We start from the raw sequence: 11,778 nt of genomic DNA, 5'->3' as shown, positions 1-11,778 counted from the left end.
TTATACGAAACATTAAGGTGTTATAAATCATGTTTCACCCATTCAATGTTTGGCGTTTTCAAGCCAAAAGACACCATAAGGGCTAAATTGCATGTTTAGAGATCCAAAAGCTAACAAATAGCCATCCTTTATTTAGAACTGCTGACTATATGGCGGTTAACCGGTCATCAACAGCACTCGCTATTTAAAGGTGAATTTTACAGAAAAAAAAACTTTGCAGTCAAAAGAACTACTCATACTGATTAATTATGCAGGTTCACATTTTTTATAAAAAAAAATATGTGCTAATAAATGAAACATAGAACTTGGTGCAGAAAGAGCCCTTTCCGAGCGGCAATCCGAACGTTTTAGTTTTTACGTTTGCCGCTAGGAAAAGTACTGTGACGTAATAGTTGCCAAACAAACCGCCAACGCCAGCGCGTTGAATGTAAATAAACATGGCCAGTGCATACGGAAAAACAGAGACGGAGTCTGTTTTGATTTGTGTTCTGAACAATGTCGAGTAGCACCATATCAATTCGAACTTACTCTGAACGAACCTAGAACAGTTACTTTTGACACGGATCTGACAAGTTCTAGTGATGAGGACAGTTCCACGAGCGAGAGTAGCGGAACTGAGTGATACTGATAGCGCCCAGGCCGGTTGCAATCGGTCATACCTCCAGTGGAAGAATGGTAAGCCTAAGTCATGACAACAAATATGGTTGGTATTATTTCACGTGCAATTTTGAGCATCTCGAAACCTGTCTGGTGTTTATAAATTATTGGTATCACAGACTTGGTTTTATTTGTTTATATTTTGCCGACTATGGTAACTAATACTCCGCCCTTCCACAATCATTGTACCGGGTATTTATGACTCGTAACAAAATGAATTTCAATTATACGTCATAATTCTGTCTATAAAATCAAGCTAGATGTAGCAGTGTAAGTAGTTAATTTAATATTTACCATAAATGTATAATTTATATGACATATTCCGTATGTTTGTGCAAGGTGTAGATAGATTTACATAAAACACCAGCACTGAAAGGAACAAATTGGTCGACGCACAACGGAGTGTGTTTGGCAACTATTATGTCATAGTTGTAAAACGTCACGGAAACAGCCAAACGACCGAGAGGAGCTTGAGTTCGAGGACCCGCATATTTTGTTTCATTTTTACTCAAAAACTAAAGTGTTTAAAAATATGGCAACCACACAGGAATTACACCTAACCAAAGTACAGTTTCTAAGGCAATTATTAAATTTGTTAAAAATTCACCTTTAAAGGCTACTCTTATGCGAATAGCTAGAATGAATACCACGTTTTAAATTCCTTTCCCACTCCATCACAGCTTATCATGGTTCGAATCTTTAATCATGCTAACGACTAGGTTACTCACATTTGTACATTCGGATAAAGAAACTCATTTTAAATTTTCTTTCAGACACTGCATAAAAGCGAAATCTATATCTAAATTATTGTTATATTGAACGCTACGTAAATAAATACTACGCTATGAAGTTACTAGAATCTTGTGTAATGTCTCAACTGCACTTGCTAGCTGCGTGAAATAACACGCTTAGTTCTATGGTACTGAACAGTTGTAGTCTTTATGGAATTTGTATTATCCATTTTACTCATTTTCTTGATGAAAATTTAACACATCTTAAAGCAAATAATACATGTTCGTTTAGAAAATGAAATTTTCATGTTTGAGTAGCGCCTGTGAACAACACTATGAATATAATTACAGAAATTAAATATTCTGACTTACTTCACTACATTCTGTTCTGTGTGACGGATATGTAATCGAGAACTAGTCCCTTCAGTCTAACTTATTACAAAAGCATTCAAAACACACTTTTACAGACTTTTTGTTATTTCTTTGTTTATTGATTGTTAAGCTCAAAGATACACAATACGTTATTTGTGCTGTGCCCACTACGGATATCAGAAGCGGGTTTCTAGCGTTAAATAGTAACTGTTATCAGTTAGTCATCAGAAGAATAACTAAAATATTTTCATATATTTGCTCATTACATTGTTGTAAATTTTCAGTAGAGCAGTACCACATCAAAAGAAACAGTTAACTTTCCTTTTGTTTAATAAAGGAATAAGAACATACATGTAAACTATATCTATATACTAAAGGATCTTCAACAGGATTTGGTCAAGAGGTGAGCATTAAGGATAAATGTAAATGATGGTAAACGTACGAGATCACTTGAACAAAACATTCATCACAGTATTCATACACTGCCATTCACAACCAAACTAAATTGTACTTTAATTTTCATCTCATTTCACTTTTTAAAATCTGCTGAACAGAATTTAATCGTACGAGGACACAATAATAATAAATATTATTTGCGAAAACCGTATATCACTCCATTACTGTGCCAGTCTTAAGTAGTTTTAGGTTGTTAGCTATTGTTAGAGCCGAGGAAGCTCTCTCGTGAGGTACACCTTGAGGTTGATATGGCTCAACAGACCAATAAGAACACAGAAGTAACCTAGAACAACTGTTGTTTGTTATAAGTACAAAGCTCTGCCCACAACCGGTGTCAAAACCCTGTTCCTAACGGTGTGAGCACGGAGACATGCCGCTGTTCCACTGGGAGGCTAGAACAACTGATACCAGCCACATCTGAAATTTATAAAATACTAGTGGTTACGCATGATTGGGCTTCTACAGGGAATTAATGTTAGAAATATATATATATACATTTTGAAATTTTAAAAATAATATCATAAAATAGAAGCTTCAATATTAAGAATGACTACAGTACTACGTTCAATTAGTATTTACTTTATTCAGACAATTCCAAAATGACATTACTCAGCAACGATTTCCCTTCATTTCTTAATTTACAAAGGTAACTAATTTTGAAATGCTTCTATGATTTTATTGTCTATCCCTTCAAGGCGTACAGCTCTTAGAATATTTTCTTCGTAAGGACTTAATAACCACCAATCTCGATTAATTTAATAAATAATGGTATTGTATAGCCTAATTTTAAAACAAGTTAAAAACAAAAACAAGGTTTATGTAACGTGCATTTAAAACTGAAACAAACGTAACGGCGAAAGTAGTTGTGAATTTCACCCTTCTTTAACTAGTATATAATATATGTTTATTTGGATATTCACATAATATTTTACCTGAATTTCCTTGCAAATTCTGCATGCAGTCACATAATCCTCGTTGGCAGGATGTCTGAAAATATATTAATGTGCTTAATATCTTTTTTGTTTATTTGTTTCACTCAGATATGATCAACGTAGTACGTACTATGACCTTTGTTCTTAAATATCAAGCTAGCAAAGTACATACATGTTTCTATATAAACTTCTTGGAAGATAGCTTATTTAAAAAGTAAATAGAAAAACTTGTACAACAGGCTTAGCTTGATATTGTGTGTTTAGCTTGGGACTTGTGGGATACCTGACTTTCTTCGTTTTTCCATGGTTTGTCCAGAGTTTTGACTCTTGAATATTCGACTGATCTCCTGATTCTAGTTTTTACCCCAACAGCCAGACAACTGACAAAACACAAAGTAATAATTCCGAGCACTTTTGATAGTAAAACACCTTCTTTATTAGTATTGAATTTTATGTTTCAAACTACACCTATATTAGTGTATCTTTTTCTGTTGTCCGTGTTCAATTTATTCTTCACTTAACAGTTCCGGACATTCATTTTATGGTGCTTTTTACTTTTCTGATAGACATCAGTGTCCCTTAATTATTATATTATATATATATAGGTATATACACGCACACAATAGATACATACGCCTGTATATAATGGTTATCCGGGTTTGTTTTCTTTTACTTATTACTAAACGATTTCCATGATTTTAAGTACTTGTGATACACCAAGATCACAAAACAAGCCCCTCTGTGAGATAGAAGATTAGTATATCTTTACGCACACAGTTTCTAAAAATTTTGTCCATGTAGTATGTTCGGAAACACAATATACATAGGGGTGTTTACGATCGATAGTTTCTATGTATGGATGATTATTTGAGCTTTACAACTTTTCTTTCAATCATCAGCAGCGTTCTGTGTCATGACCTTCGTTGTGAACCATTGCTCTGCAGCTTTATTTCTAACTCGAGGAACTTTTTCAGAGTACTCTGAGACCAATACTCTCCTATTCCCCTTTATATGCTTTACAGTGGTGGTCAACCATGCGTGATCGATTTTGAACAACCCAAAGGCACAGAATTTCATGGAAGATGCTTGCAAGTAGCGTAGCATATTGGTACTAGCATCTTGTGAAGGAACTGTCGTATTGAGTTAAATAGCTAGATGCTTTTCTTGGTACAGCCTGTTTTATTGGCACCCAGTTCATACAAAGATGGTATATTTTTCGTGATACAGTAATGTCAGCATGTTTGTCCAGTAGAATGAAAAGTTTATTTTGATGTTTTTCACGAAACTGTTGATGTTCAACTTACCATTACAGCTTTATTTATTTTCGATACTTGCAATAACCAACATAATGGCTGCCGTCAATAGTTTATCTTAGTTTTGATCTGATAAACTAGAAGAAAGGTAGATAGTCAAGAGAATACAGTGCCACGTCTTTAGCGACCTTAATAAAATAATGTAATTTCACTACAACTTTTACAACAACCCACAGTCCCAAAGTGCAGAGTGTAATCTTGCTTTAATGCGACTCGAACCTCGGACTCACAGTCTAGCATGCTAAACAGTAGCTGATCTGCATAAACTATAAGCATCTTTAAAAATGTTTGGATATGTTATGTAGTGTTTTGGAGATGCCGTATCATTTACAAGCTCGTAATATATTTTCTGAACATTTGCAAGCCCTTCGGTAGACATCTGCTTTGTGCAATGTGATGACATGCCTCCCTTTGTTACATAACAGCAACCACCCTTATATATTTCAAAACTGATCTTCAGTTTAACTGTGTGCTTTGGAATAAACTTGTGAACCCTGCTCTTATATGGTTTTTTTCTTTATTTAAAACCATGGTAATAATTTTCTTTATATAGTTACAAGAAGGGAAGTAGTTCAACTTTAATTGGTTACAATGGACCTACTTCCGATGACAAGATGAATAACAAACTTCACTGGAATCACGCTTTTCTACTAAGGTTCAAAACTACAAATATCGCTTTTTCTCAAACGCTGAAACTTCATGTCTTGCATGCTTTTAGGATTGCGTAATAAGAGCACCTCATGTCTGAAAATGCCGTAAAACAACACTCTGGGAAAGGTTAATTTGACTATCACTTACGTTTGCAAATCTCTACACTCCAACTTAACTGCCGCAAGAAATTCGAGGTTTTTAAACTTCTGGTCACGCATCAGCAAAAAGATAAATTGATGTTTATATGTTCAATCCAATCTCGATCTTTCCTTATTTAATCTTTATAAACTTTCATATCTGTTGCAATCTAATCGAAGAACGTATTCAACTTTTACACTGGTAATTAGTATCAGTTGTCACTAAGATGGGTCTGACAATCATTCGAAGAAGTGACGATGTAGCAACATTCGGCCATCTTTTATAGAACTGAATAAGAAATGTAAGGGAAACAACATGCTGGGAGCCATGATGTAGTCCCCAATTGTATACGCAGTTCCAAGTGAAGCTAGTATTTTCAGTCATGTTGTGAATTTCGTGAGACTGCTGTCACATTTGCTGTCTTTGTATTATCTTGATGTTCTAGAACTGTTTCTACTGAAAGTTAGTTATCTTAACATAAAGACTTGTCTATTATAAGGGAAGAATAAAAACTTCATTTCAAACCAAACAATGTCCGTGGCATTCCAGTTACTTTTGTGGTTAAAACTAATTCATTTCAAACTCTGCATACAAATTCTTTGAAACTATCTAACTTATGGACTTCACAACTTATCCACTGAATCCAAATTTTGTTATCAATACTTCATACTAATCGTATGAGTATTATCAATAGAGTAGCCCACTTATCTACATACATAAACAGTTGCAGATGCGCAACTCACATAAAAGTTTTATGTATATTGTAACGTCAGATTCACACTAAAAATTCAACAACGGTTTATGGTTTGTTTGTTATAGCACAACGCCACACAATAAGTTATTTGCGCTTGTTCATTTGTATTATGTTTTAATGTCTTTAGCACAATGATAAATGCTCTCCTAAAATATAAGTGTTCGAGAACAGCCGGTATTGTTCAAAAGAAGGAAATGAAATGAAATAAAAACGAATTGGAACATTTATTTATTTTCACTAGCAGAATACCCCCTAGTGGCACAGTGGTATTTCTGCGGATTTACACACTGAAACCCCTTGTGTGGCTTTGTGCTTAATTCTGAACAAACAAAGAACAAAAGCTAGCAGAAATTGGTGAACGCAACATGAACAAAAACTGAAACACTGATAAATATTATAAGCCTCCTTCATTATTAATAAAGAATACAAATAATATTACAAGATGCGTCACTATGCGTCGCGTTTGGGAGTCCCATGGGCTCCAATGCACACATACCCGAAGCACTATAGAAATAGCAGTCAACTTCACCAATTAGACATATTTTTAAAGTGGATTTCTGTGGAGCCAAGCAGAGTCATTTAACTTTGTATTATTGTCTCTTTTCTGCCATAACGAAAAACTTGTAGTTTATCAAATAATACAAGCACATATGATGCAGTGATAAGTTTATATACACTATTTTTAATTAGAATGTGTTATATAGCAGTTTCCTGTAGCATTTGAAAACAAATTAACAGCCATTTTGTATGTAATTACATCAGTGAATCTTTTATTCTTTTTTACCCTTTTGCTTTTTTTTTGTCTTTTTTTCATTTTGGAAGATTAGTTTAGTTTAAACTTCGCGCAAAGCTACGCGAAGGCTATCTGTGCTGGCCACCCCTAATTTAGCAATGTAAGTGGAAGGCAGCTTGTCATCACCACCCACCGCCAGCTCTTCGGCTACCAATAAATAGTGAAATTGACTGTAACATAATTACGCCCTCACGGCTGAAAGGGCAAACTTGTTTGGTGTAATAGAGATTCGAACCGTCATCCCTCAGATTACGAATCAAGTGCCTTAACCATCTGGCCATGCCAGGCCTCGCTTTGAAGATACTGCATAAATATTTGTACTCCGAAAACAATTCTTATATTATGCACAATATACCACACACATATATATATATATTTATACTTTGGAATCACAATAAAAAAACACGTTGCTAAAAACAATTTATCTAATTTCACATAAAAAAGTGTAGCTTTGAGGGATTTACAGGAGCAAACATAAACATTAATAAACCGAATAATGCTTCTCACGATAATTCTTAAAAGTAACCAAAAACCTTTGTAAACATAAATTTGTTTGTTTGTTTTTCGAATTTTAGCGCAAAGCTACACGAGGAATATCTGCACTAGCCGTCCCTGATTTAGCAGTGTAAGGCTAGAGGGAAGGCAGCTAATCATCACCACCCACCGCCAACTCTGGGGTTACTCTTTTTTCCAACGAATAGTGGGATTAATCGTAACATTATAACGCCCCCACGGCTGAAAGGGCAAGCATGTTTAGTGTGACGGGGAGTCGAACGTCTTAATCCACCTGGCCATGTCGGGCAAGATAAATTTAACACCCACCAAAATAAATCACTAACAGTAAATCGAATTTGCTTTGTTTGAATAATGTCATACAACAAGTCAATATGTTGAATTTCGTGAAATTATATGAGTTATGTTACTTTTATACAATGTTTCATGGCGGTCATTCACTGGATTCTTTTTGGACTGTCTCACAAAATTTTTAAAGACAACTAACTACATATTCCAAAAATTACAATTTCCATTCATCTTACTAATTACGATATCTTAAGAGTAGCTCACTAATTTTTTTACAAAGACTAATTATTAATCAGTAACAATGTCTCAGTCATTGGATTAGAAAATATGTCTTGGTTTTAAAATTGTGCTAGCTGTCTCTAATTTAGCAGTAAAAGACTACAGTGATGACAGATAGTCATCACCATGCAGTTCCAAACTCTTGGGCTACTCCTTTATGAAGGAATAGTAGGTTTGGCAGCGACATTATAATGTCCTCACGGCTGAAAGGGCGAGCATGTTTCGTGGGACGCATATTTGAGCTCGCGAGTCGAGCACTCTAACCATCTGGCAGCAAAATATGAGTGATTATCTTCCTCATGGGCCTGGCATGGCCAAGCGCGTAAGGCGTGCGACTCGTAATCCGAGGGTCGCGGGTTCGCGCCCGCGTCGCGCTAAATATGCTCGCCCTCCCAGCCGTGGGGGTGTATAATGTTACAGTCAATCCCATTATTCGTTGGTAAAAGAGTAGCCCAAGAGTTGGCGGTGGGTGGTGATGACTAGCTGCCTTCCCTCTAGTCTTACACTGCTTAATTGGGGACGGCTAGCACAAATAGCCCTCGAGTAGCTTTGTGCGAAATTCCAAAACAAACAAACAATCTTTCTCATGTATTATGGTAGTACTATGCGACCACCTTTGTCAGCCAAACTATTGAAACGTAATGATAAAAATAATAAGCAAACAATATAAATCAACACAATATATTTTAAAACTTTGCCTGAAGATGCATTTGTAACATATGGTAACATTACACGGCACAACACAATTTAGTTTACTCTAATAGATGATTATTAATGGCGAATTTATAGACCTAAGTAAATTCAACATAACTTCCCTTGTGGTTAAGGCACTCGACTCGTAATCTGAGGGTCGCGAGTTAGAATCCCCGTCACACCAAACATGCACGCCCTTTCAGCCATTGGGGCGTTATAATGTACGGTCAATCCCACTATTCGTTGGTAAGAGAGTAGCTCAAGAGTTGGCGGAGGGTGGTGATGACTAGCTGCCTTCTCTCTAGTCTTACACTGCTAAATTAGGGACGGCTAGCGCAGATAGCCCTCGAGTAGCTTTGCGTAAAATTCAAAACAAAACAAACCATAACTTCCCCCTATTTGTTGGGTCTTTCATGGATAATGATTACATCTTAATTACGATGTAACTATTAAGTTTCAGGGTTACCATTAAAAGCCATGAGTCTACGTCGGTAAATTTTTTTTTACAAGTTTAATTTTTTTGTAAATGATTTCTAACATGAAGCAGATTTCAGCCTTTATTTATTCAACCTGTTAAATGAGATAAACTATTGAACCCCTAGCATTTAGAAAGTGAACAATTTAGACACATTTAAAAGGTCAATAATGAACTAAGTTTGGAACTCGTGATTTTTTTCTTATTAATTATGGAAAACGTTCGGAAGTTTTGTAATCCATAACTAGACCGTCAGTTGATGTGTAGGAACTTTTAACGCTGGTGTGTATAATTAATGATTAATTGTGTATGGGTAGTATTAGTGCTTTAGATAGTTTAACAGTTGGTTAATAAGATTCATAATGTAAAATAATTAAAGTAATTTGATTTTGGTGTCAGATTTTAATCTTTACAAAATGTATACTTTTGTGATCTTTTTTTGTATGAAGCTAATCAAAGATGAAGAATTGCATTGTTACTACGAGAAAATAGCATCTCTGATCACATTAAGTGACGATAAGAAGCAATTGAGAACTAAGATAGTCACAGGTTGACACACGAACTTATCTTAATCTGATGATGACACTTTTAAATTTTTTTTATCATGTCTGTCGGAGGCTCGTATATTGACTTACTGCGTTTTCCATATGCAACTTTTCCTGGCGTTTGGATATACATCTATAAAGGAAATATACGTGAACATGCCGGTTGCCTTGCAACTGTTACCTTTCCATCTGCGCATGAGGGTAGCGGAAGGGAGAGAGAGACTCCATGTGTCACAAGACCAGGAAGAAGCAGATGCGGAAGCTAGGCTTGATTGCACGTGGAGTATCCAGCGTTTTCCCGGTCTCATGAGTACTGTATGCTGACGTCCATCCTTCCTCCCCTTCTGTTATCTCCTGCAGTCAGACCTTATAATATACTGTGACAACATCACGTCCAGCTGGCAATCAGTGATTAGCTTTTATCAACAACACTGTTAACCAAAACTGAAACTTGCCCTTCAGTTTGTTCAGCTTGTTGTCTAAACGAACGCGGGTGGTTGTGTTTTGTAATATCAGTAGGAGGGAAAATAGCAGATGGCATTATATGGTCCATGTGTTCCAATTATACTTGTCAACCTCAAAGTTTCAAGCTCTCATGTGCAGTCAATTGACGAAAACAAAATTTAAACAATTCAAGTGTCATATGGCTCTTCTTACTAAAAACTGTAATTTGTCTTTAAGTGATTAATTATATTTTTATTTTTAACCATCTCATTGACTTTTAAGTTTTACAAACCTGTAATTTTATTAACTCGAACGGATCGAAATTATCCTGTTGCTAACAAGTAAAATCATTCTTAAATTACCAGTTATCTTGTTGGTATTTTTGTTTTATTGCTTTTCAGTGAAAGTTACCCTTTCAATAGGTACTTTAAATAAAACATGTGATGTCTCATTTCAAATCTGGGAATAAGAGACACTAAAATAATTATAAAGTAGGTCGTTAACTGCAGTATTAAACTTAGCAAGTTTTGCTCAGGCTAAATTAATAGTGGTATGTCTGCGGGTTTGTAATGTTAAAAATCACATTTCAATAAATATGGTGAGCAGAGCACAAATACACTATTGCTTAACAACAAACAAATCAAACGTAAATTAATCTTCTTCCTAGGAAAGTATATAGAGGTAATTAATATTGTTTAACGATTGGTTTTAGAGAGCAATTATTACAATATTCTATTTCACTTTTGTTTAAACTTTATACACTCATACACAAATAATTCTAATGAACCACAGTTCAGTTTTATTATACTGCTATAGTACCTTATCAAGGAATTTCCTCAGACGTTGTTTAAATCGCAAGTGGACTTTCGAGATCGCGACGTTTCATTTTATCTCATTCTCCTGAAAGCATAAAGTTTTGTGTTTTTTTTATAGCAAAGCCACATTGGGGTATCTACTCAGTCCACCGAGGGGAATCGAACTCCTGATTTTGGCGTTGTAAGTCCGTAGACTTACCATTGTACCAGCGGGGTGACCTGCTAGGAGCATTGATTATCTTTTACATCTGTCTGGTAAGTGTTTGAGATGATGATATCCTGGTTACAAATTTCTAAAGAATATTATTTATAAACTGTAACCTCCTTGTTCATTTTCGAGAGAACAACATTTTGATTTTATTCATCCGGGTAACTTTCTATATATATTTCAACTTCCTGGTGGATTTTTATGTTTAGATAACAAGTTTGTCGTGATTCCTTCAAAGTTTTGCATCTATACTAAATTTTTTGTACCTATATCTACTCAAAATTAATTTGCTTATTGTGAATCCTCGATATCTAGTTCCATACCAGTTAGAAGACTGAGTATTGTTTGTAACTTTGTAAAACTTTTGTATGTAAATCATTATTATTAATAGCTGTTATTATAAATTGAGTTATTGTATGTATATTAAAAAAATATAGAAAAGACCCCCGCTCGTACAGTGGTAAGTCTTCAGATTTACAACGCTAAAATCAGGCGTTCGATTCCCCTCAGGGGCCACAGCAGATAGCTCGATGTAGCTTTGCTATAAGAAAAACAAAAAAACATTGTATTAAGAGAGAAAATTGTATATGTAAATCTTGTTGGCAAATATAATAAATTGGATACATATCGACATTTAATCAACTTCTAAATGTATATTATAATTTAACTCAGTTTCAGGCCATTTCAAATTGTAATACGTAACATTAGACAAAACTATATA

General features: G+C 35.0%; 1 protein-coding gene and 1 long non-coding RNA gene across 6 annotated transcripts in view; one reads left to right on the top strand and one right to left on the bottom strand.

The window, feature by feature from the left end:
• Nucleotides 1–1,857: 1,857 nt before the first annotated feature.
• LOC143229350 (uncharacterized) lies at nt 1,858–10,991 on the bottom strand. Of its 3 annotated transcripts, none has more exons than XR_013015825.1 (3): nt 10,854–10,991; nt 3,149–3,203; nt 1,858–2,633 (listed from the first exon to the last, which is right to left on the bottom strand). XR_013015825.1 is itself a non-coding variant. In XM_076461566.1 (3 exons), the coding sequence occupies exons 1-3, from the start codon at nt 9,816–9,818 to the stop codon at nt 2,565–2,567; spliced, it is 171 nt and encodes a 56-aa protein (XP_076317681.1). In that variant the 5' UTR covers nt 9,819–9,911; the 3' UTR covers nt 1,858–2,564. The 3 variants fall into 3 exon arrangements, 2 of the variants coding, with proteins under 2 accessions (XP_076317681.1, XP_076317680.1); XM_076461566.1 differs by lacking the exon at nt 10,854–10,991 and adding an exon at nt 9,772–9,911; XM_076461565.1 differs by lacking the exon at nt 10,854–10,991 and adding an exon at nt 9,681–9,898.
• Nucleotides 9,297–11,778, top strand: part of LOC143229352 (uncharacterized) — a 21,938-nt gene continuing 19,456 nt past the window's right edge. The window contains exons 1-2 of one of the 3 annotated variants that reach the window (XR_013015831.1): nt 9,297–9,327; nt 10,968–11,104. This is a non-coding gene — a long non-coding RNA (uncharacterized LOC143229352). Of the gene's footprint in view, nt 9,328–9,977; nt 10,716–10,967; nt 11,105–11,778 lie in introns of those variants that run through there. The other 2 variants (XR_013015829.1, XR_013015830.1) reach the window with 2 other exon arrangements.

The sequence above is a fragment of the Tachypleus tridentatus genome, chromosome 10 (genome assembly GCF_004210375.1).
Source record: "Tachypleus tridentatus isolate NWPU-2018 chromosome 10, ASM421037v1, whole genome shotgun sequence".
Classification (NCBI taxonomy): domain Eukaryota; kingdom Metazoa; phylum Arthropoda; class Merostomata; order Xiphosura; family Limulidae; genus Tachypleus; species Tachypleus tridentatus.
The sequence above is the reverse complement of the archived record's forward strand: the minus strand, read 5'-3'. Positions and strand labels throughout refer to the sequence as shown.

Bases quoted from the DNA above. Each gene is read 5' to 3' on its own strand.
- LOC143229350 (XM_076461565.1), bottom strand. From the start codon at position 9,898: ATGAGACCGGGAAAACGCTGGATACTCCACGTGCAATCAAGCCTAGCT. The intron at 3,204-9,680 runs GTAAGTCAATAT...ATATATTTTCAG, and splicing joins AGTTGCATATGGAAAACGCA to ACATCCTGCCAACGAGGATT. The intron at 2,634-3,148 runs GTAAAATATTAT...TATAAATTTCAG, and splicing joins GAATTTGCAAGGAAATTCAG to ATGTGGCTGGTATCAGTTGT.